Source organism: Abramis brama, assembly GCF_963993115.1.
Source record: "Abramis brama genome assembly, chromosome: 20".
NCBI lineage: Eukaryota > Metazoa > Chordata > Actinopteri > Cypriniformes > Leuciscidae > Abramis > Abramis brama.
The window spans coordinates 10,618,377-10,644,474 of record NC_139982.1 but is presented as its reverse complement, the minus strand read 5'-3'; the positions used below and the strand labels follow the sequence as shown (position 1 = coordinate 10,644,474).

General features: G+C 37.8%; 1 protein-coding gene across 2 annotated transcripts; it reads left to right on the top strand.

The window, feature by feature from the left end:
• Nucleotides 1-48: 48 nt before the first annotated feature.
• bmb (brambleberry) lies at nt 49-25,603 on the top strand. Of its 2 annotated transcripts, XM_084094461.1 has the most exons (13): nt 49-174; nt 2,176-2,423; nt 6,852-6,980; nt 7,130-7,315; nt 9,337-9,559; nt 9,707-9,823; nt 11,014-11,193; nt 11,277-11,483; nt 17,834-18,008; nt 18,152-18,195; nt 19,551-19,669; nt 24,894-24,994; nt 25,166-25,603. In XM_084094461.1, exons 2-13 carry the CDS (start codon nt 2,190-2,192, stop codon nt 25,293-25,295), a joined length of 1,845 nt encoding a protein of 614 aa, XP_083950587.1. In that variant the 5' UTR covers nt 49-174; nt 2,176-2,189; the 3' UTR covers nt 25,296-25,603. The 2 variants fall into 2 exon arrangements, with proteins under 2 accessions (XP_083950587.1, XP_083950588.1); XM_084094462.1 differs by lacking the exon at nt 11,277-11,483.
• The last annotated feature ends 495 nt before the right edge of the window (nt 25,604-26,098 follow it).

Sequence of the window (26,098 nt, the reverse complement as noted above, 5' to 3'; positions counted from 1 at the left end):
CAAATATCGCGATGCTTCTTTTGCATCACGCTGTCGCTTATTGGCTGATGCGAGTCCATTTAAACAGTTGAATCCTTACAAGAGCGTTTGGAGTTTATTCACTATTCAGCGAAAGGGTTGATGGATTAATCTCATTTGAGGATTCATAGAGCTGTCTGTGTGGCGCATTTTAAGGTAAGTCAAGAGAATGTGTTATTTCGGACGGTCAGTGGTATCTGAATTAATTTTAATATATATCTTAAACTAGCCTAATTTTATAACATGCATTTCCGAATAACATGCAGATTGTTATGCAGTTTGTAAAGTCAACGATGCACGATGTATTCGTGAGATGTGTGCAATCTGAACGTTTTCACTGTCCGATTCACAGTCTGTGAATGATTCCAGTCAGCTGTGAGAGCCAAGCCCGGGCATGTTCCAATCCCACTATCCCAGTGCCAGACCACAGCACACAGACAATGGCTTAAACTAATGCCACACTACTATACTGGCAATAGTGCACACTTAAACTAATGCCACACTACTATACTGGCAATAGTGCACACTTAAACTAATGCCACACTACTATACTGGCAATAGTGCACACTTAAACTAATGCCACACTACTATACTGGCAATAGTGCACACTTAAACTAATGCCACACTATTATACTGGCAATAGTGCACACTTAAACTAATGTCACACTAGTATAATACTGGCAATAGTGCACACTTAAACTAATGTCACACTAGTATACTGGCAATAGTGCACACTTAAACTAATGTCACACTAGTATAATACTGGCAATAGTGCACACTTAAACTAATGTCACACTAGTATACTGGCAATAGTGCACACTTAAACTAATGTCACACTAGTATAATACTGGCAATAGTGCACACTTAAACTAATGTCACACTAGTATACTGGCAATAGTGCACACTTAAACTAATGTCACACTAGTATAATACTAGCAATAGTGCACACTTAAACTAATGTCACACTAGTATACTGGCAATAGTGCACACTTAAATGTCACACTACTATACTGGCAATAGTGCACACTTAAACTAATGTCACACTAGTATAATACTGGCAATGTTGTCCAGTCATTTTATGAAAAAAGGTTGAACAAATTGCAACAGAAGCAAACTCAACTGATTTTGTATCTTCAGTATGTCCTGAGTAAGGAAAAAAAAGCCCCGAAGAATCCCATTAGGGGAAAGTTTCGAAAAATACCCAAATATACCCTATTCATACGCCTATTCATTCTTTTTCTCACGTGAATAGGGTAAAAACTTTAGAAATCACCATGAAAATTACTGAGTTGATTACTTACATCAAGACAAACAAAAATTGTTTGTTAACATGGACAAACGGTGCATAATCTAATTACGTATGTGCTAATTTGCATAAATACCACAACAAATCTAAACATGGGTTATAGCCAGGTGAAAATGTCTTGGTGAATCTTGTTGACACATAACAGTAAAATACTTAATGTTAAGGTCTGAATGGGACCCATTTAGGCTACCCATGAGCATTAATACATAGAGGCAGGAAGAAGTACTTTAAACCAGCCTTTATTAATTTTTAAGAGACTGGGTTTGGGGCTGGGTCTGTGGGACTGTTTCTGGGGGACGAGTCTGAGGGAAGAACAGGAGACAATGGTAAGGAGAATGCAGAAGACAAAAGGTAGGTAAAATAAAAAGTGAATCCCCAGAAACAGTCCCACAGACCCAGCCCCAAACCCCATCTCTGCAATAATAATTAATAAAGGCTGGTTTAAAGTACTTCCTGCCTCTATTAATGCTCATGGGTAGCCTAAATGGGTTCCATTCAGACCTTAACATTAAGTATTTTACTGTTATGTGTCAACAAGATTCAACAAGACATGTTCACCTGGCTATAACCCATGTTTAGACCTGTTGTGGTATTTATGCAAATTAGCACATACGTAATTAGATTATGCACCGTTTGTCCATGTTAACAAACAATTTAAAAAAACTTGTAATAACATTTTTGTTTGTCTTGATGTAAGTAATCAACTCAGTAATTTTCATGGTGATATCTAAAGTTTTTTTCACGAAAATTTCAAGAAAAATTCACGTGGCTGGGGTGGGGGGTGGAGGGGGGTGGTGTTTCAAACCTTTATTTCCCTCCTGATTTTCTGTTTTCATTTGCTCTGTGTGCAGGGTCATTTCTGAGGATGGGTCTCTGGTTTGTGATGCTGTGGCTGTTAAGTATGCAGTACGGCGAGGTGGAAGCTTTCTTTGACTGGCTGAAGAAGCCAGAACCAGCTCCTGCTCCTCCTCCAGAGCCGGTCTCCTCTATTCTGCTGCAGGGAGAGACCCCTGCCTTCGAAATGAGTGTTGTTGATGAGAAGTTTTTGGCTGAAGCAAAGCAGATGGAGCTCAGTCCTCTGGACAGCTGCCATTTCAGGGTAAGTCTATGTGCACTAGTTTTACCATACAAAAAATGTTTATAATAGCATGATTCTTTTAGCAATTTTGAGTCCACAGCAGAAGCTAAGATATAACTGAACTTATTTATATGATGGCATGTTTGAAGATTTCCACAAAAACTGAAAATAAATCTGCGTGCGTGTCACCAAATTCACCAGATCAAAAATAAAAATCGCTGCTAAAGTAAACGTTGCTCAAAGTTTTAAAGGGATAGTTCACTAAGAAATGAAAATAATGCCATTAATTACTTACCCTCATGTTATTCCAAAAGTCTTATCCGTAAGACTTTCGTTCATCTTTGGAACACAAATGAAGATCTTTTTAATGAATGAAATCTGAGAGCTTTCTGTCCCTCCATTGCTCTACGCAATGCAACTACCATTTTGATGTTTCAAAAAGTGCATTTGGAGATTTAAACTAACCCATATTAATTGAGTGCGTTAGTCCAAATTTTTCTGAAGAGACTCGATCACTTTATATGATGAAAATATTTAATTTATGCTTTTATTCACACATAAATATTCATCAACTCAAACAACAGGTGTGATAAACAGAAGCTCAAGCATGTTCCCTTGAACCAGTGAGGTTCATTCTCATGTTACGCAGCACGTTTGAGCTTTTTCTGTGTAATTAAGTCACAATTTGAAGAAAAGTTTTGTTTTTCATGAGACTTTGTTACTTCCTTTTTTCCCCCCCATATGTTAGGGAGAGGAAATGGTCAAACAAGTGCTGCCATCTTCTGGTTATAGTGGTAATTTCATGTATTTTAAGGGGTCATATAATGCCATTTTTGTACAAGCTAATATGATTCTTTAGGGTCTAAATTAAAAGTTTGTAATATAGCCTACTTTAATTAAAAATTCTCATTCGTATTGTAAGAAAACACTCATATTACCTGGTCAAAAACAGCTCTGTTTTCAGCACGGTTTAAGTGCATGTGTCTTTAAATGATAATGAGCTTTGCTCACCCCGCCCCTCTGTTCTGCGCATACACTGTAACACAATAACACAATAACCATAACGCGTTGTTCATTATACACGTGGGATTATGAATTATATTGAGAACGTCGTACATAGAAAACATGCCGTAATGTACCCTGAGTGTAAACAGCCGCATTCATCATGAAGCGTGCAGCAAGCGATTTGCAAAGATTAATATAAATATTAATATAAAGGTTAATAAAACGTTACTCACTTCTTCTTCTGGAGGTGCAGCAGGAACACGAATAGTTGGTACCGATCCTTTTTTCAGGAGCAGCTTCTTAGCAAAATCAGCTTTATACTGACCCTCGTTTGTAAAGCAGTCTGGTGAGAAATGATTCACGCAAACATGAAAGCATTGACGTTGATCGTGGGGAATATTCCCTTCGAAAACAAACTCAGCCACTGCGACTTCAGCGGTTCGGCTTTAGGAACATCAAAATGATGCTGTGTTCGTTATTACACCCAAGAACAGAACACCACAATCGCTTAATCGCATCGCATCAGATGCCATTCTGCTCATAGACAGTGCTCCAGCGTATCAACAATGACCATAGTATGGACTATGATTGACGAGCGAGGACGGGTCTGTGTTGAAACGCTGCTGTCAATCAACAATCGTGGGAGGGGCGTCCGACCGTGTGATTTGAGGCTTGATTTGAGACGGGGGGAAAACATATGAAGATTTAAAAAAAAACACTGGATGGATTTTTATCATTTTATGATGGTTGTGTACAGACACTGCCAACACACATTTCAGTACAATCAACTTGTAAAAGTGCATGTACCATTATATGACCCCTTTAAAATCTCCCTGTGGTTTAAATCAAGCTTTTAATGTTGTTTGTGGCAAAAATAATAAATAAATAGACTAATATTAACTAACTGAATTTGAGCTAAAACAAAAGTAAAATTTTAATCAAGAAAATGAATGAATTTATTGATGTAACATAATATAAAAATACATATTTCCCAAATAATATTGTACATGCATTTATAATAGTTTTTTACAGTATTAATATCTTTGTACATGAAAATATATTAGCTACTTTTTTGTTTTAGGTTACTGTCAATGACAATCTTATGTTATGATCATTGAAAAGCACATTTTGCACAAAACAGGTTTCAACGTGCAAGTCTTTGAAAATGATACCGTTGTCTGTGTATAAATTACAAAAACGCAAATTTGTGAAAACGGTGATGCCATGCACATGCATATTAGGTCTACTCAGAGCCATAGAGAGAAAGAGTTGCGACACTCTTTGATGTCGCCGCTATGGCTGTCACGTGGTTCATGTAAGCCCCAATAGTTCCAAAACATACGCTGGCTGTCATGTTCTTCTATGGGACAGACAGCAGCGATTGCATTATTGAACGGTAAATATAAAATAAAACGCACACCCAAGTAATTTTTCAGCTGCTATTGCATTATTGCATTTTGTTAATGTCAGTTTTGCATTTGGAGATAAGTTTTAGGCTATATTTTTGGAGGGAAAAGCTTAGTGTTCATGTTCGCATGGGTAGTAGCACTGGCTTTAGCGGCTCTAACTTAACTTTTCCATATCATTCATCTGATGATAGACGTCTCATGATATTTATTTTAGCACAACTGGGCTGTATTAGGCTATTGATTCCCGTGATTTTGTTTATAAATTTTGATTCAGCCATTAGACCTTGTACCTTCGTGATCACGCAAAGAGGTCTGCCGTGGCAGTCCGTTCAGAAATCGCTTAGAAGCTAGCTCACTTCTTCTGATGAAAGTGGCCACCCCCAGGACCACAACGTGAAACATTATCATGTTAAGATAATATTATTTTAAGATTAAGCCATACACATTATCAAAACTATAACAGATTAAAAACGAATGTAAGCATGGCTGATAAATGAAGGTTTTCAAATAAAATATTTTTTATTAAACAATGACAGACAACAAAAATGTGTGCTTGTGTGAGTGTGTGAACAAGAAAAACAAAAACCAGGGGCAGGTGATCCATGAAACAGACAGGACTGGTGATGGCCATAACAATCCTAGAGGTCCAGCATTGTTCTCACAAGCCGCTTCACTCAAGACAATAAAACATAATGAAAAGTTAGTATATCCCAAAAAAAATTAATTAAATAAAAGTTGCTATAAAGGTGGCAGCGATTCATCACCGAACTCTTAGCTGACGAAGTCGCGCTAGCTATCTAGCTAGCAGGCAGTGATTGAAAATTGGTTGAAACAACCGACATAAAATATAAATAATTACGCTGTGCATGTACAAATGAAGACCAGTATAAGCATCGCAAAGGGCCTCTGAAACAATATAGACAGTTGACAATTCAAAAGAGGTCGATATTTCAGCAACTTAACTCTGGAACAACTCGACGCGCAGCAATGTAAGTGAATGGTGTCCAACGCCCAAATGACAATGTTTGGAACTATTCCGATCTTCATATCCCGGAAGTAGGCGGTTAAAAGCGCCGCCATTTTTTACAACGGAGGTCTATGGGAGTGTCGCAACTCTTTCTCTCTATGGCTCTGGGTCTACTTGTATAGGCGTGTAGTGTTTCTTTACAAAGTTCTTAACATCGCCAACTTCTGGCCTGGCATGAATAATACAGCGTTTAGTCATTTTCACGGATCCATTTGACAATGTTGTCTTCTGTATGCGAAAACTCAAAGGAAAAACTTTTCCATTTTTAGTACATCATTGTCGTGTAAACATACCCTTAATTACCTAGTGCTAATAAAGAATGCATGCAAGTCATTCTGCACTTCAGCTTGTCATCAGATTGTCCAATCAAATGCTCTAATATCTGGAGCGTCTCGCCCCCTACACTATAAAAAAAAGCTAAAGCTGTGTCTGAAATCGGTCACTTGTTCATACATTCACTGATTTTTATATAGTGCATGCCTGGGACATTTATGTAGAGCATAGTGAATGATTCAGACAGTATAAATCTGTTTATTTTAGGGGTTTTTTTATTTATTTATTTATTTATTTTCTCTTTTGATCAAGTTATTATTTTATTTATGTATTCCTAAGGAGCGGCAGATCATTTTCATTTAAAGACAAACACAAAAATGGCATGTTTTTGCTTCCACTCAAAAGATGGACAGTTCTCACTTCTTGTATATGATATGAAAATTAAATGTGATTAACAAGACACCCACAATATTTTATTTTTCTCCTAAATGCGCGTTTTCCATAGGCTACCTTTTTAGTTTAATAAAGACGAGCATTATACTTTTTTTGGCACATGTCAGATTAACATCAGAGCAAATTGGACCATCATCTTGCAGTGATCAATGGTTATCTAGCCTGTTTTTTCAATCGTAAATGCGTTAATACACCAACACTGTGTTCATTAAGCCACTTCATGCAGACTTTAAGCTATAAGTTATTCTGCCCATAGACATTGTATTCTGCTTTTTTTAACAGGTTGTTGCTCAGCTCAAAGCGACTTGCAGCGGCCTGTCAGAAGAGCAGTTGGCCAAACTGGGCGTGGCTTTGTTCAACTGCCAATCCGAGGTGGAGGGGCGCAGGACTTACCCTTGCACTGAACAAATGGTATGGTCAGCGGTCCTGAACCTGCTGAACTGTTTTTCAGTTAAATGCTTGTCATTCTGCCAGTCAAAACAAGCACTTCGCTTGCGCTTAGCATCTAGAATTAACTGAGTCGGATTAAATGAATAATGGATATCTCTCTCTCTCTGCAGTCTTTAAAGGAGTGCACAGCGGACATGGACTCAGACACCTGGAACGCGTATCACATTGTCAGTAACCGAGCGCGCGCCGTGTGTTATGCCACGCGCCAGCAGCACTTTCGCAAGCGAGCGGAGCTAACCGTCAACGCCCTGATCTCCACCGCAACTAGTCAACTGCATGCTATGAAAGATCTAAAGGTGTGTCGTAAATTGTGTAAAAAAAAAAAAAAAAGTATACTTAAGGCCAATTCACAGTCCACTGACCGATGCAGACAATCACCACATTACAGTAAGTCACTTCTCAGACGTTCCACAACCTAACAAACATCTGTTGCTGTTGGTCGGAGCTTGTTTTCGCCGACTGATGTTCAATCAGTGCAAACGATTAAAACGTGACCAACGCCAACAGACACAGACAGGGGTTACACACTGATCCCACAAAACCTGATGAAGTGGCTGTTGCCGCCTGTCGGTTCAGTGTGAATTGGCTTTGACACGCCATGTCGTGCTCCTCCAAAGAAAGGTCGTTCAGTTGGAGAATGTTAACTGACTGTCCAGTAACGATTTGGGCAGTTTTTTATAGGGTACTGCTGTTGGTAAGGCAGCTTTTCGAAAATGTTGGCAGTATTTAATGCTGGTTAACACTGTTGTACTAAAGGTTACAGCAATAATAACAAATAACATATTTGAAAAATATGCCTTACCTTTGGCATGTCTGTAGATTCTCTCAAAACTGAAAGGGTTAGTTCATCCTAAAATTACTCGCGCTCAAGTCGTTCCAAACCCATTGGACTTTTATTCATCTCTGAAACACAATGGCCCGGTTCCACAGACAGGGTTTAGATTAAGCCAGGATTAGGCCTTAGTTCAATTAGGACATTTATAGCTTTTGTAAATGTGCCCTAGAAAAAAACAAAAAAACATTACTGATGTGCATCATGAGACAAAACAATATTTTAAAGTGCCCCTATCATGCAATTTTATAGATTCCTAAATATTTTTTGGAGTCTCCTTCAACGGGTTTACATGCATCAAAGGTGCATTGCAAATCACCACATTTTTCAAAGAATCTCAAATGAATCATCTGAAGATTCAGTCTCTCTAAATCCCTCTTTTCCTCGAGCTGCTCTGCTCTGATTGGTCAGATGACCCAGTCTGTTGTGATTGGTCTACTCTGCTCTGATTGGTCAGATGACCCAGTCTGTTGTGATTGGTCTACTCTGCTCTGATTGGTCAGATGACCCAGTCTGTTGTGATTGGTCTACTGAAAGGTAATAACTGAAAAAGCATAGTAGGGGCACTTAAAGATATACAGTATCAGTGCAAGTAGCTTTAAGTTAAAACTGCTCAAACATGCATTTTAGTCTGAGACTAGCTTAAGCCTTGTCTGTGAAGCTGGGGTGAGGGAGATATTTTTAATGAAACCTGAGAGATTTCGATCCCAGATTTAGTTATTATTCACATATATACATTGATCAGCGCACATTCATAGAGCTCATAAAATATGGTAAATTAAAGTTCAATCATGCATGTCTAATGCTTGAGAACAAATCTCATTGGTTATTGTGTTATTGTATTATATAATTGGTTCTAAGCCATCGTTTCTCTTCAGAAGTCTTGGGTTAAACCGCTCGATTCATCAAGACATTGTAAATGTAATCCATGATATGAACTTCTTTGGTGGAATAGAATGGACTTTCAATGAAGTGACACAAATCTCTCAGGTTTCATTAAAAATGTTTCAAAGATGAGTGAATGTCAGATGGGTTTGGAATGACATGATGGTGAGTAAATGATGTCTGAATGTGTTTTTGGGTGAACTAACCCTTTAACTTCCCGTCCCAGTAGTGCCGGCAGCGTCTCTGGAGAGGAATAGTCCTCCACAATCCACGAGTAGATTAAAGGCCACACAGAGCAGACAAACGGCAAACAACACCAGCAAAAAAGTTGGCAGTTGGATTTTGAATTAAGAAAAATATTCAAACACTGATTGAACATGTTGAAAACAAACCCTGACCTTCGTCAACAGGGGTAACACACTGATCAGACAAAACCCAACAAACGTGTTTGTTTGTGCGGTATGAGTCGGCCTTAATAGATAAGCTTTTTTTCTTGCTTTAATCCCATCTGATTCTTATTGGTTATTGGATTACCATTGGATAATTATGGATGATTGTTGGATGAGTGTTTAACGTTTCTGTGTTGGTGTCGATCTGCAGGAGGGTCAGAACGAGCTGAGGGAAATGACCGCGGCGTCCCTGGACAAGCTTCTGGAGGGTCACAGTGCCCTACAGCTCCAGCAAGTGGTCCTGAAGGAAGGCCAGGAGCAGCTCGACTCCTCCATCAGTGAAAACCTGCAGAGACTGGCCCAGGAGAAGGCTCTCATCAGCACCGGCCAGCAGCTGGTGGCTCAGTTAATCCAGGGCATCACACAGAGGATGGGTCAGTCACAGATAGACGCATGAGCTGTGAATTCTCACTGTATCCGCGTTTAAAATGTATCCATAATGGCTTGGTTAATGCTCTCTGCCGTCATATTGATTGTTCACGGTTCTCGAGCGCTTCATCATGTCCGTGTCACGTTTGCAGAGAACGTAAGTGGGCAGCTGAAGGATCAGACTGCAGAAGTGCAGGAGGGACATCAGGCGATTCTTGAGGACCTGGCTGTGGTCCGAGGAAGTGCTCAGGACATCTACCAGAAAATGGGTGATTACTCGCCAATGCTACACTTCCTGTCAGGAGTGTGGAATAATTACTGTTTTTATGTTTTAAGTGTTTACAGCATTTATAAGTGTCTTCTGCCCACTAAGGCTGCATTTATTTGATCAGAAATAAAGTTTTAATATTGTGAAATATTACAATCTAAGTTGTTTTTGTACAATATATGTTAAAATGTCATTTATTCCTGTGATCAAAGCTGAATTTTCAGCATCATTACTCCAGTCTTCAGTGTCACATGATCCTTCAGAAATCATTCTAATATGATGATTTGATTCCCAGTTATCATTGGTGCTCAATTATTAATAATGGATCTTATTATTAACAATGTTGGAAACAGTTTTGCTGCTTGTTGAAAACTGTGATATTAGTGTTGTTCTAAATGTCTTTAATCACTTTTATAAATTGAATGTGTCCTGGTTAAAAAAAAAAAAAAAAAAAAACTTTTATCATGGTTTCCACAAATCATCATATTAGAATGATTTCTGAAGGGTCATGTGACACTGAAGACTGGAGTAATAATGCTAAAAAACAGCTTTGATCACAGGAATCAATTACATCTGAAAATATATATAATTAGGAAACAATTATTTTAAATTGTAGTAATATTTTACAATATTACTACAGTAGTCAACATTTGAAGTGGATCAAAAAAGTTAATCAAAGTTGTCCTAAGACAAGAACGGGTATTGTTCAAAATTCAAGGTTTTGATCCACTTCAAGTGTTGACATTAACTGTATATACTGTATTCTTATTCAAATAAGTGCAGCTTTGGTGAGCAGAAGAGACTTTTCAAAAACACAAAATCTGGTAACACTTTATTTTACAGTGTCCTCGTTACATACGTTACATGTACTTACCATATTAATAACAGTAAATTATGCATAATCAATTAATTGTATTATTAAATAATTGCAACTTACCCTCAACCAAACCCTATTCCTAATCCTATAGTATGTACACTTGTTAATTTATATTACTCAGTATTTAAATATATAATCATACTGTAACAATGACACCTTAAAATAAAGTGTAACCTAAAATCCTAATTATTCCAAACTTTTGACTGGTACTGTGTACATCCAAAATTTCCTTCAAAACATCCTAGATTTCCCAGAATGCCCTGTCTTGGCAGCTAAGCTGAAATGATGGTGTTTGTGTTGATCCCATGATGCAGAGCTCAATCTGAAGGGCTTCCTCCAGCAGCAGAACGCCACGGCTCTCTTCTACTCTGAGCTCGCCAGTAAACTGGAGCGCATGAACGGCACTCTGGGATACATGCTCCGGTATCTGGACAACATGCAGAATCGACTGGAGGACAGACTGCATATGATCCAAGGCTATCTTGGCTGGGCAGGTACTTCTTGCTCATTCACTTGTGCACAGCTCAACAATAATAATATTGTAGTGTTGTTGATAAATGTTGAGTTCTCCTCCTAGGCCTGAGCTTGCGTGCTCTGTGGACGTGTGTGATGCACGCTGGGTTCTTCCTGTTGTGTGCGGTTCTGCTGTCGTTCCTGCAGTGCGCCACGTTCTCCCGCGTCTCTCTGCTCCTCACGGTCCCCATCAACGCCATCGCAGAGATCAACCAGCAGTCTGCGCTCGACCTGGTCTCGCTCTCTCTGCTGCTGTTCACACTGTCACTAGGTACTTTATCTGCACTGAGAACAGTGTCGTTCCTGCACCACTGCTGACACCTTATGAAGTTAGTGAAGTGCTAACTTCATAAGGTGAAGTTAGCACTTCAAGACAAGTTAGGTTAGATCTGTTATGGTTTATCCTTGGCTACACACTCCCTCAGCCGGACTGAGTGGCAGAAGAGCTGCTGTGTGACTGGAGTAACAGGAGAAACTGTGAAAACACCAGTAAAACAAATGATTATCAGTTTAAACTAAAGGTTGGACTCGATATAGTGTTCCACAGATCCAGTGATCATGGATATTGACATGCAGCAGGAATCCTGTTCAGGGGTGCAAACAGCGCGCTTTTCGGTGCCTCCCGCTTTTTTCACGTCAGTTTGGGTGACTTGTGTGAATCGTGCAGATCCGAAGAGTTTATTTTTAAGGAGGGGGAGGGGGGGGGGGTGGTTTGAGAGGGTCTGATTATAATTTAACCAACAGTAATTCTGGATTGCGTCCACCAACAAAAGTAAATAGGAAATAAGCGAATCAGAACACTGCGCGCCAAACCAGCAGTATGTGCGCAAGCGTGAACCACTAGTGTTTCTGTCTCACTCTGGATCTGCCACTGCATCACATTTCTCTCTGCGTGGCGTGGAGTGTCCGTTTTTATGTCGGCTCTCATGTTAACTGGTTAGGGCTTGTGTTAGAGCACAATGCCTGCGTGACACACACTTCTCGAGCCGCGCCGAAACCGCGTGCTAGAAATAGAACCGCAACCGACGCCTATTTTTCACGCGACACGCACGAGTGTTGGAAGTTTTCAGACAAAATAGAAGGCGCAAATACATATTAATAAATTACATTTTGATGCTTGAAAGTCTCTCGGTTTTGACAAATGCATATATAATTGTAATTTAAAAAATAGGCCTAATTATCGATTTTCAAATATTGCCCCTGTCAATAAGCCTACAGAACGAAATATTCTGTAGCCTATTTTGCCGTCAATACTGCCGACGTTGTCTTTGCTGTATCAGGCTATATATATTATGTTTAACATCCAAATGTAGATGGTCTGTCGGCGCACAGAGCCACGCAGTCGCAGACAGCACGTGAAGTTCGTGAACACCGAATTCCCTTTTCTTTCTTATCTATTTGTGTTTGAACAGACATGTGCACGAAAAAATAAGCCAGTGTCCGTCTCAACGAGTTTCCCCGTAAACGCAGTCAAAATAAAACGGATGCGTGTCATTACCGGTATTAGGTACGTGCATTCGTCTTAAAGGGACAGCACCCAATATACCTGCAGCTGTTTGTGTCACCAAAGTTAATCAAACAACAAAAGAGAAAGAGAAAAATCACGTTTTGTCAAAAGATAAACTGTATTAATACTTAATACAGTTCATTTACCTGAAAAACATAAAGCACTGCTTTATTTCTCGTGTATTTGTGTTTTATTGTATTTATATATGCTTGTTTTTTGTTTATTAGTTTCTATGCAGATGCACTAGGCCTATACCCTACACAATTACCCCAATCATCCTAGAATTATTAATTCTTTACAAAAAGAGCTATTCAAATCATCAGGTGAAATTGTTTTCAGGAAGTAGCAGTAAAGCAAGAAGAAGAAGTGCAAGATAGTTTTTCTAAATTTCATTTGACTCTATGTGCCTATAGGGGTGGGTTGGGGATGGTGGCAATGTAGTATCTGGATATTTGCCGCGGGACGAGGGCTTCGATTACCTCTCTCTTTTTTGACCATACATGTGTTTGCACCCCTGCCTGTTTCTGACATTTATATGTCCCTGATTTCGAACGGTGGGGAAATACATAAAGCAAATTTGCCTGTGAACGCTTTATATAAATACAATATAGGTCTAAATGTATAGATTATAGATTACTATATAGATTACTCATACTCACAGTAAAATATGTATTTTAGAAAGGGAGTGGCATATTTTGATATTTGAGATTGGTCATTGGGCTAGTTTTGTTATGCAGACCTGGCAATCCTGGTTATGTGCCTAATGTACGACTGCTGTAGGTCTGCAGTCGTCATCCATCAAAACAGTGGACCGAAAACATTCCTGGAGTTTACCAGCTTCAAATGATCTGATATCAAACAGAGATGCTGAAAGATAACCGTCTCTTGTCCACAAAAATCCCAAAAATTATAATTGATGCGACTAGATTGTTTATACTCGTTATCAAATTGGCCGTTCCAGAATGACACAGAAGTTCTTAATATTAGAAGTTCCACCAACATGTTCTTTTTATCCCTGAATCGTGTTTTAACCCTGTGAGAAACCTTTTTTGTTTTGTTATAATTAGGGTTTCTCTCGATACTGGTGCCTGAACCGATTCTTAAAAAAAAGAGCCTCAAAACGATGGTGAATGACATTTAAAGAACGGCTTTTTTATTGAAAAAATAAAATAATTCTTAAAATTGAATATATTAAAATTTTAGAGTATAAATATAAGTAGTCTAAATACAAAACACAACAAATTTAAATACACAATAAAACCTAAGCCACCTAACCTAAATACAAAAATGTAACACTAAATAACACTACAGTAGGCTACTAATAACAGCTAAGTCTGTATTCTTGGTTTGCTACAAACCAGCTTTAAATTTCAGCAATTCTTTTCACATTTTTTGCCTTCTTTGGCCAAATACGACACCTCTCCTGACTCGCTGCATGTCCTGCACAAGGTGAGCGTTATTTTACAACGCATCCCCTAAATGCTGTGACGCGAAACCCCTTGTGGAAGAAGAACGCCGTCATGTTTACAACTGTGGCAATGAGCGCTCATCAGGATCAACTGAAGGCTTCTACGTGAGGTTCGCGGCTCTATTGTTGCAGTAAACTTGCGCAACGTTCTTGAATGATTAATTTATTAGATGTACGCCAGTCTGTTTATGAAGGACTAAAAATGACAGAACGAAAAATAAATAAATAAATAAAAGTAGAAATAAATAAATAAATGCAGAAATAATAGTGAAAATAAATACATTTTGGTATTATAAATGGCTATTTCTGTATTTTTACATGTATTTATTTATTTATTTATGCATTTTTATATGTATTTATTTATGTATTTATACATTTATTTATGTATTTATATATTTATTTATTTATATATTTATATATGCATTTATTTATACATTTATTTATTCCTACATTTATTTATTTCTGTATTTCCACATTTCTACATTTATTTATTTCTGTATTTCCACATTTCTACATTTATTTTTCCCTGCGCATGTATGCTAATTGACCAATGGCTAACCACGCCCCCTCCACTCACTCGGACAAACAGTCAACATTCGGTAACAGGCGCTATGGCAGCTGTCACAGTAGGAGACATTTCACAGGAGGCAATTGATGATTTTTTGGAGACAGAAAGATTATATATCATCTCGATGTCACCAAAAGGGCCTTAAATATGCATTGGAGGGTTATATTAATAATTTTATAGTTGAGAAGGTCGATAAGCTTCAGCTCCAGAACAAAGATTTACAGTTAACAGTGTAAACGTTATAGTTTGGTGCTATTTCGCTTCAAACGCTCGCTTTATACGCGCGTCCTATTCGCTTTGGATTCAAAATGTTCAAGCGTCGAACTATGAACAGGCTGCGATGTCAAGATTGCATTGCTGGAATGTGTGTGTGTGTGTGTTTGTGTGTGTGTCTGTGTGTGTGTGTGTGTGTGTCAGAGAGCGGGCGCGATCGAACAGTGGAAACATAAAAACATACTCCATTTTGTTCATACAGGACATAATTAAAACTGCAAAGTGTTTAGCCTACTTATATTTGTGTAAAACACAACATTGTGCTTTTGTCAAACTGTAAACTCTTGTCAAACTGTAACCTACAACTGTCACCCAACCAAAATCACACACACACGCTGTTTAAAGCCAAAATGACAAGAAAAAACATAAAAACGAATGAAAACTGATAACCGCAATGCATTGCAATGGACGAGGAAGCAAGCAGAGAATGTCCGAGTGTATTGGGTTAGCTATGCGTACTGTGATTGGCTCATCGCGTTTGGGTGCGTGGCTTAGCCATTGGTCAATTAGCATACATGTGCAGGGAAAAATAAATGTAGAAATGTGGAAATACAGAAATAAATAAATGTGGAAATACAGAAATAAATAAATGTAGGAATAAATAAATACATATATAAATATATAAATAAATAAATATATAAATACATAAATATATAAATAAATGTATAAATACATAAATAAATACATATAGAAATGCATAAATAAATACATGTAAAAATACAGAAATAGCCGTTTATATTACCAAAATGTATTTATTTTCACTATTATTTCTGCATTTATTTATTTATTTCTACTTTTATTTATTTATTTATTTTTCGTTCTGTCATTTTTAGTCCTTCATATCTGTTAAGTCCAGCTACAAGTAAATGCAAAGGCTTTTTACTCTGTTCCAATTAAACACTGAAATGGGATGAAGCTCTTAATTTTGAACTCTCAAAGTGTGTCAGACTGATGCATTTAACTTTAAAGGTGCCATAGAATGTGAAATTGAATTTATCTTGGCATAGTTAAATAACAAGAGTTCAGTACATGGACATGACATACAGTGAGTCTCAAACACCATAGTTTTCTCTTTCTTATTTAAATCTCGTTTTTGAAAAACACCCCTGAAAAACGGGCGAATCTCCACATAACACCAACTGTGACGAAACCGATGGGATCATTAATATGTACGCCTCTAAAAATTTGCATATGCCAGCCCATGCTCAGTGCCAGGCGAAACTGCACAGCCGAATCATCAGAAGTTCTGCAGGTGAAGAAACAAGCAGGAGGAGGATCATAGGGAAAATGGCAGATCTATCTATAATCTATCTATCTATAATCGGATACCGCTACAGTTTAATTCGAAGTTGTTTAGTTGCTCTGCCCATTTCACCACGGACTGTTACAACATCAAGCAGCCAGGCTTCTCTCGGCGTCTCAAACGGACGAAGGGGGCAATTTCAACTAACGTTATATTCCCGCAAGCGGCAATTAGGGATTTTATTAACGATAATTTACATTGTGTTATCTAGATCCAGCGCGATATTGTTTTTTCCTCGAGAGACATCATGGCTTGCAAACGAGCGAACGAAGCATGGCAGTTGCTCAGTGTTTGGTTGTACAAATGAACACAAAAATATTTTTTGCTCCTTCATCCGAGCCTCTGGAGAACCAGTGGGTTATGTGAATTTCTGATGTGTAATTGTTCAAATTCAGACAGATAATCTTTCTTTCAAAGTCGTTCAACACTGTTTATGCATCAGTATATCGCGTTGCAGTGATAAGATCTTCATTCACGCGATCAACAGGCTGTCATCTGCTCAGTGCTCATCACTGAAACCTTTTATGTGATGGGAATAGATCTAAATACTTTAAAAAAAACTTCTCATGATTCGTTAATCCCGATAGCTGTAATAGTAAAAACATATAAAAGCTGTAATAGTAAAAGTTTTCCAGATAGCTCTACATGTAATGCCAGATATTTCATATGCAAGCATGTCAGCCAATCACAGCAGTGGGCAACAACACTGAAGTCTCACAGCAGACACGCCCCTTCAAACAGAGTGTTCAAATCAATGGATGAAATCAGGCTAGGAAATATGCCTTTTATTTCTAAATTATAACAAATTTTGATCTAAAAAACATACTAACATTATAAGGGCACCCCAGGAAACATTATAAAATAATAAAATAATCCATTCTATGGCACCTTTAAGCCATACAGTTTTCTCACGGGGTGAAATGCCCTGGACCGCCCCTAGAGGGACTGAGGTTCATCCCTCACAGCCTCACAAAATGTTGTGGGAAAGAAACACTGATGACATTCTCTCTTAATCTAATGCCTGATATGCTGAAAACGGCTCCATCTCATGTTTCTTGTCCCATCACATCAGTTATGAATTGCATGAATCATGGAAACGATAGCATCTATTTCCAGTTCAAAATGGCCATATTTGATGAAAGTGGAGTAGTTTGCATCACTTTATTACTTTTGGTCATTTAACATTTCTGTCGTAAAACAGTTGTCAAATATTAACTTGCTACTTGCGTCTTACCTTGCACTCTTTCACCATTAAAACTGTCTTTGATCTGATTGGCCACCTGGGCTGCTCTCGATACTCAAATAACCAGAGCAACATTTTAAAGAGTGGTTATTTTGGGCAAAATGAATCAACAAATGACCTGTAGTTGCACATTAAACTAGGAGGAAGAAATTTAAAGTTCCAACAACTTCCATGTTTCACCTTTAAATGCATGACTTTAACATCCCTAATCTCCTGTGTTTATGACTGTCCTCTTGACGTTCTTGTTGTTGTGATCCAGGTCGCTGGTTTGTGCTTCAGGTGCTCTGGGCGTTGTCTAAATTGAAGGGCCAGACCTGCAGCCCTCCTCCTCCTCCTCCTCCTCCTCCTCCTCCTCCTCTTCCTCCTCTGGGCCCCAGTGAAGAGAAGACCCCAGAGAGAGAGCGCTGCCCGCCGTCCTCGTCCACGCCGCTCCTGTGAGTCTAGGACTGCAGAAACTATTGCAACAACCAGCTCTCATCCTTCCAAGCCACTTAACATGCTGTTGTATGCTTGCTTTATTTGTTGTTGTTGTTGTTTAATATAACAGCTAATTTTGTGTGTGTTCTTCTCGCTGTAGAAATGACCCAGACTGTGATTTGGAGGTGGAGAGCTTCATGATGGGTATTTTCCTCTCTCTTGTTCCATGTATTCACAGCCACTGTCTGATACATGTAGTTAATGGTGCTTGCTCATATGTAGGGTTACACAGGGTTTTTACAACTATTAACTTTTTAAGTCCCACAAATTTTAATGCCGTATGTCCATAAAGAACATGCAATCTCAAAATAAATCATGCATCTCATATTTTGTTGAATTAAACAGGCTGGGGCTCACATTCAACTGCAAGTTTAAAGTTGGCATGGAATGAAAATGATTCTAAATGCATATAGATCTTAGTGTGAGCAATGTATCTGTGCATATGTTTTTATGGTTCAAACCTTTTCAAGACAACTGACTTCTCTCTGGTGACTTTTCCAATCATTTAATTTCTTTAAATCCCGCCCCTACACACTAATGCCACGCCCACATCTCAACAGCCTATCAACAAGCGATGCATAGAACCAAAAGCCCTACTTTTTATTATTAGATTTAATTATTAGATTTTGCTGATACTTGAATGTTTCTAGAGAATTATTGTGCTAAAATTGCTAGTAAAATCTCTATATTGAATGTTAAATGATGTTCTTAGTCTTTTCTTCCTGTGATGGGCAGCCCAGAGAGAAGCCACACGTCTTTACATTGAAATGGATTAAATTAAGTCGGCTAAATATCAAAATATCTGTAATATCTAGAAAAAGTTTTTTTTATTTTAAACAAGCCTGAAATACACTGCAATTCTTATTTTTATCTCTCTGCTTCTCTACTTCTAGCTGCTCGTTCAAAAAGATTATGGAGATAAAATATGCACTTTTACAACCATCTAAACCTTATTTTAATATTAAAAACATGAAGTAATCAAGCGGGTCGAGACAGTTGAAAAGATGGGTCTCGCTCCGCTTCGAAACAAACTCTGATGTGATTTGAATGAATTCAATTCACATTTATTGATAGTGCTTTTACAATACACATCGTTTAAAAGCAGCTTTACAGAAAATGCATGAGTCCACATTACAATATAGAGTGATCTGTTGTCAGAGGTGATTGTTTCAGAAATGTACATATACAAATCACACAGTTAGCTAAAAATGTATTAATTTAAACAATGTAATATAAGGCAGAAACAATGAGCTCATTGAAGTAATGAATACTTGTTTGTTAACAAATGATTATGACATATAGAAAATTGTAGCATTGGTGCATGTTATGTTATGAATTGAATTGAATTGAATTGAATTGAATTGAATTGAAATTGAATAATCACCTTAAAACCCCTCAGAACACATTTGTAACACAACACAGGTAGTGGGTTTTCACACAGACAAGCACTACGTGTTGTTTTGTTCAGAAAGTGTTGACAGTCTAGCTTCTTGCTGTAGGTGATCCATGCATCCTGGCCATGTCTTCATCGGAGTCTCATCCAAAGTTCAGTCATCTACCTTCAGGCACACCCACCCATTCAACCCCCAGACTCAAGAATCGACACAGCATCGCAGGGGTAAGTCGTGGTGTTAATAATAGATTTTATTTCAACAAATAAATAGAATTAAAGTCTATATCGATTGATTTATCCATATTTGGATTTGTGCCAAGTTTACACAACCTTATTACATTATTAACTCACAAATGCAACCAAAATGTATAATGTGAACGTTTAATTAAACACTTTGAAAATTGCCTTCTCCTAATTGGGACATTTACAACAAGAGTTTTATTGGCAAAAACAGATAACTTAATTCTTGTTAATTTTCATAATTTTTTAATTTGTTTAATTTATTTATGGTGCTATCAGTCAAACTGCAGCTGGGTTGTTTTAAGTAATAACTCAAAAAAACAGGTAACTTAAATTAAAGTTCATTTAAAAATTATATATGTATACGTTAGTTTTTTATTTTATTTATTTTTTATCAAAAGCAGTCATTTTTTGGCAAAAGCAGAAAACTCCACATTTCATGTTTCAGAGTTAAACAAAACCAAGTAATTGCTATGATATAATAAAACACTCGGTTAATCTTTGTAACGTCAATCTCCTCAGCTGACATGGATGCCTGACAAGCTTTATTGTTGTGATTACAGTGTGAGCATTTCCCTCATCACTAACGTTCTGCTTTAGCAAGTTTCCGTGAAAAAGTTTCAGCTTTTATTTTCCTTCAATGCCCCGAAGAAGATCTTACGGGTTCATCAAGTTCCTTGAAATTATCCATCCTTGATCACTTTAATCAGCTTTGACGAAACTCCTCTGAGTTAGCGCGTCTTTTCAAAGTGACTAACAGCCTTGTCACCTGACCTGAATACTGCGCACTGATTCGCTAAAACGGACTTATCGGGTTGTGTTCACTGACAACAAGGGTGCTTGTCGGTTTCAGCTGTAAAACATAACCTCGCGATGCCTTGACAATGGACAATACCGGCTTTTGTGACAAAATGTGTTTAGGGTTCAGTCAATCTTGTCAGACGTCTATTTCAGCTGAGGAGTTTAACGTTTCAAAGACAGTATGGTGAGTAAACGAAAATGCGCGCTTTGGCAGAAAAGCGTACACGGACGTTATGTGAGGACGTGGAGAGTGTCAAAATAAAGGTACCTTATATTGATATTTTATCACATGTGGCATCGATGCATCGTATCTTTAGACATTTGATATCGATGTATTGTTACACCCCTACAAAATTACATATTTAAAGTTTTTTCCTTTAAAAATTCTTAAAGGTCCCATGACATGCTACTTTTTGTAGGCTTTAACCCTCTGAGGTCTGAGCTGTTTTCTGGGCCCTGGAGGTGTTCTGACATGCTCTGACATTTCTGGTTATTTCTGTTACTTGTGACATTTTCATGGCTAAAGTCTAATTACACTGTATTCAGCACAAACTCTGCTACAATAATATATCAGCAGCATGTATGTAAAAGTTTGTAGTTTTGAGATAATGACATTTATGCGTGGTTTTTGAAAATACAAAAAAAAATTCTCACTGAAATAAGGCCATGAAACCCATACTGATTATTTCTTCACAAGACTTTTGAAAATTGTATGACGTAGCCTAGAATATTTGCTGCAAAACTATGTGAAAATCACCCTGACTGCTCATTCAGATAAGACAATATATTGATTTAAAAATTTTACGACGTGTTTTGTGTGAAAAAGCCTTATGCGAGAGCTCATTAATATGTAAGCTTTTCTCACCTGAGAAAGACAAAGAACCTCCCCTAACGGCCCTATTAGGAGCTATCAGGCCCCTATCATTCTGAGCAACCTTGCACAATACTGTAAATGAGGAGATTTAAAAAATAATGGCTTTTAAATTGTTTGGATTTATTTACAACACAACATAATCCAAAGATACACAACAAATGCCAAAAAAGCACTTCAAAGACAGAGACCTTTGTGCCATTCCTAAAAACATTGTACATACCTTTCATTTCCAAGATTTTCACTTTACCATGTTTACGTACTGAGACTCATGTGAATGTTGAAGTCCTCAGTGGCATCTGGGACCTGAAAAAAAAAAAAAAGTGAACATACTGATATCAAGAGAAAGGCCTGCACGATTTTGGAAATAAATATTAGATTTTTCTGGTTAAAATTGCTTTTTAAAATTCCTTTTTAAAATTCACAGAATACACACACACACACACGTTTCCAACGATATATAATATAATGAACACCAGGTTTGTTGTGCCTTGTAGGCATAAGGTATATGCGCAGTGCGGATAAAATAATAATAACAATAAATAACCTATAGCAGCCTATAAATCTTCCAAAAGAAGCTAGAGAAAAATATATTGATTATCATGTTACTTCAAATGTTTCCATCCGTTATGATGATATGAAATGAGATAATAATAAAAACATGAAGCCGTTTGGTGCGTTTTGCTTTCATCCAAAATATGATACATTCAAACGCGATCGCTTGCAAAATATGATACATTCAAACGCGATCACTCTCAAATATAAAACATTATGGTTACCATAAACATATCTATGTTTGAGCAGATATCCACAAACACAGTAAACACATATGATACATTCAAACGCGATCGCTTGCAAAATATGATACATTCAAACGCGATCGCTTGCAAAATATGATACATTCAAACGCGATCGCTTGCAAAATATGATACATTCAAACGCGATCACTCTCAAATATAAAACATTATGGTTACCATAAACATATCTATGTTTGAGCAGATATCCACAAACACAGTAAACACGGGTCTAAATATTATAATATTCCCCATATATCTAGCAACAGTTCAGCTGCAACGTGACATTTATGCAACAATAACAAACTAATATGTAAGAATTTCTTACCTTATCTTTCTTGTCTTCAAATCGCGTTCTTCTTCTTCTGAGGTAGCCTAAATCCAATGTAAGCTCAGGCACGTCTTTCAAACTCGACGAAAAGTGAAGTGAAGTGTTTTGTTGTTGAGGTAACGAGCGCGTTCGCGTTCCATGTGGAGATTTGCATGTGAATATCTTTTGCGCGAGTAGGCGTGGCCAAATTAACTGTAATGAGCAAGCGTTTGAGAAGCTGGACATCTTGTTGGTTTTATACAAATTACTTAAACAGAGAATATTTGTTTTCGTTTTGAATCCGATCATTTAAAAGTACACACTTAAATGTTTATAAAGGTATATGGCTCATAAATGTGTGACAAGTATTCGCTGAGTTTTGTTTCAGTTTATAGACGTGCTCAGGAAAAAACAGTTCACCGTGACGGAGAGGCAGAATGCACACCCTGTTTATTTTCTTTATTTTACAAAAGCACAATGTTTTGATTTGATTGTAAGTGGACACATACAAAAGGAGAAATATCACAGATTCTTTTTTTATATTTCTTTTTTCTGTATGACCATAAATGATGGAGTAATTTAAGTTTATAGTGCTACAATGTGGAGAAAATCCGGCAAAACGCGTCGGCGCGTTTGTCGACCTCAGAGGGTTAATATAGGCCTTAGTGGTCCCTAGTACTGTATCTGAAATCTCTTTCCAAAAATTCAGCCTCGGTGCAGAATTATAGCCACTACAAGCCAGTCCCAGAATGAGCTTCCTTCAGACGGGCCGTTTCGGTGTCTGTAGCTTTAAATGCTAATGAGGAGGAGAAAGGCGGCGCAAGGTGGAGGGTGGGTGTGGCCTTGACCATCTTGCGGCAACGGTACCATGCACGTTTACGTTGGATATATTGCAATGGCACGAAGACACGCAGTCGTTCAAGCATTTCAGTTTGACCCAGAATCTGATCCGGATGGAGAAGCAATGGATGAAGAAGTTGCAACTCAGCGGCTCCAGCAGGACGTTTCCGAATGGTTAGTTTAAAATATTATGTCTGGATACGGTACTTTATTCGGATGGTTTACAGTTATTATCATGTAGCTAACGCTAACCTACTGTTGCCTTTTCATGAGAGATCTGTAATGTCTGTATTTATCTTATTACAATTACATCAAGCTCTGTGATCTTGAAATGCGGATATCGCACGCGCCATATAACCAACAGGAAAACGGTTATCCAAATAACAAAGAAGTGTACAACACTTGCGTGGCGTTACAGTGTGTGTATTCACACATACTTGATGCTGTCTACCTTTACATTAGCGCAAGTAACTGCATAGCTGCATAGCTAAAGTTACAGCCACATTCTACGTGTAACAAGCTAGGTAACCATAAACAGTAAAGCAACACACTTGTATATCATTAGTTGACTTACTTGTCCGAGGTGTGTAGCTGAGCCAAAGAGAGTTGGTACTGATCCAGACTTTAGTTTCAGACGTTCAGCAAGCCCAGCTCTGTATTGACCGTTCATTTGACCTGTATTACGTTCATTTGTACATCCAATTATTGAGCAATTATTATGCCTCGCTCGCTCAAAAGCCATGATATCTCTCGTGTACAAACTAAAATCGTGCCCGCACGCGCGTTCTACTTCCTAGCTCATTTTCTCATGGGTGGAAAATATTCTCTGGGCGCCGCGGGCAAAGCAGGGAAAGGGGAGGTAACATTTCCTCCTTATAACGTCATAAGGAGGAGATTCAAGATCAGCCCGGTTGAGCTTCCATTTTCTTAAAGGCAGAGAAAGATAGCAAAAGCTCGATTTACACAGATTAAAATTTCTAGAAACTTGGGGACCATATACAGGCTAGGGGAACTCATATTAATGTTAAAAAACCTCAGAAAGTGAAAATTTCATGTCATGGGACCTTTAAAACAGCTTGAATGTAACTCGACACCCTTGCCTCATTTAGTATGCGTGGTTCTATGAATATGCAAATGAGCCACGCCTCCACTCACTCACTCAGCTCAGAGATCCACTGGTTGACGATCACATGTTGATCTGATTGGCTACAAGGTAGTTTGTGACGTCAGAAACACCAGCGATTTCAAAGCGTGTTTTTGAGACTGTCTTTGGTTCGCTGCAGTTTTAAGGAGAAAATACTCAGCAATGGTGTCGACTTATGAATTTACACATGGTTTGTCTTAAAGCACATTAAAAACACCACATAGACATATAACAACATTAAAAACTTGATCTTCACCACAGGGGGACATAACTGCTTAAAGTATATCGAGACCATTTTTGATTAATTTTGAAAATGCAGCAGATAATTTTTTTTAATGAATGTCAATAAATAAAAATAGCACAGTGTTGGTGTTTTTGCTATAATTTGATGGACTGCAAACTGCAAGGTTCTTTGAGAATGGTTCTTGAAGTCATTATGTGATCAGCAGGCAGTGCTGGAGAATGTTCCTCTGAGGAACCTAGGAGGAGTGTTGGAGACCTTGAGTCACTCGCGAAGCTCAAGCCCCGACCATTCACTCGCCAGCAGCAGGTGAGGCTTTATTGAAGCCTTAAAGTCAACATTTACTTAAAACTGACTTGTCTGCAGCTAAATAAAGAGGGCAAATGTGAATGGATTTATAGGAATCCAATATTTTGATTCTAAATCTTTGGTCTCGCTATGGATAGGCATTTAATAATAATTATTTTCTTTTTTGTCAAGTTCTTTTTCAGGCCGCTCACTGTGCAGCGGTGTCACTCGCCGGGGTCAGCCGTGCAAAAAGAGGGCTGTGTCGGGTCAGGACTACTGTAGGATTCATGAAGGCGGCCACACTTCCTACAGCCGACTCTGAAACGGATTCAACAACTCATTTCTTTATAATGGACTTCTCTTTACAGAAGCATCTGCAGAATGTACATTGCACTTTTCTCTTTACTTCTTAACTATGTGATCATAGTAGTGTTGTTTTTGTTTTTTAGTCATGGTGGATTTTATGTTTGTTGTAATAACACTTTTAGATGTATTCTGCATTCTTTATAATAAATTATGAAAAATTAAATTACAATGCACGCTTTTTACTAAAATTGACTAGATTTCAGCGTGCTTTTTGCAGATGTATTGTTTTGCAAGCCTTTATTAAAGCTTTTTTTGGGGAATAAATGTTGCACAAAATGAGTGTCTTTGCATGTCACGTTGATGAACTGGAATGCTGACCGACGGATCTCTGGAAGGATTAAAGACTGCTAGGCGAGTGAGCTTGGCCTGAAGAAAAAAAAGATCAATAAAAATTAAATGGAATGAAGAAAAAATTACTTCTATACGTATATATATATATATATATATATATATATATATATATATATATATATATATATATATATATATATATATATAAAAATAATAATAAAAAAAACAGTGCATAGACATTTTTTTTTTTTTTTTTTTCAAAAGACATTTGGAATGGGAAGTTATGCCATACGTGTCCTCCCTCCTCTCTCTCCTGGGCAGAGTCTTAAGTGGTTTGCATGGGATTTCTTGAAGCACTCAACATGCAAGGCAACACCGCATTTCTCACATGCAAAGGATGTGCGTCCATCACATTTTCTCCACCTCATGTACTTTCTCCCAGGGGGGGCAGTGTTCCGGAAAACATTG

Excerpts from the sequence above, each read along its gene's own strand:
- bmb (XM_084094461.1), top strand. The coding sequence starts at position 2,190 with ATGGGTCTCTGGTTTGTGATGCTGTGGCTGTTAAGTATGCAGTACGGC. Across the intron at positions 11,484-17,833 it reads GCTGTTCACACTGTCACTAG|GTCGCTGGTTTGTGCTTCAG; the intron begins GTACTTTATCTG and ends GTTGTGATCCAG. Across the intron at positions 18,009-18,151 it reads TCCTCGTCCACGCCGCTCCT|AAATGACCCAGACTGTGATT; the intron begins GTGAGTCTAGGA and ends TTCTCGCTGTAG.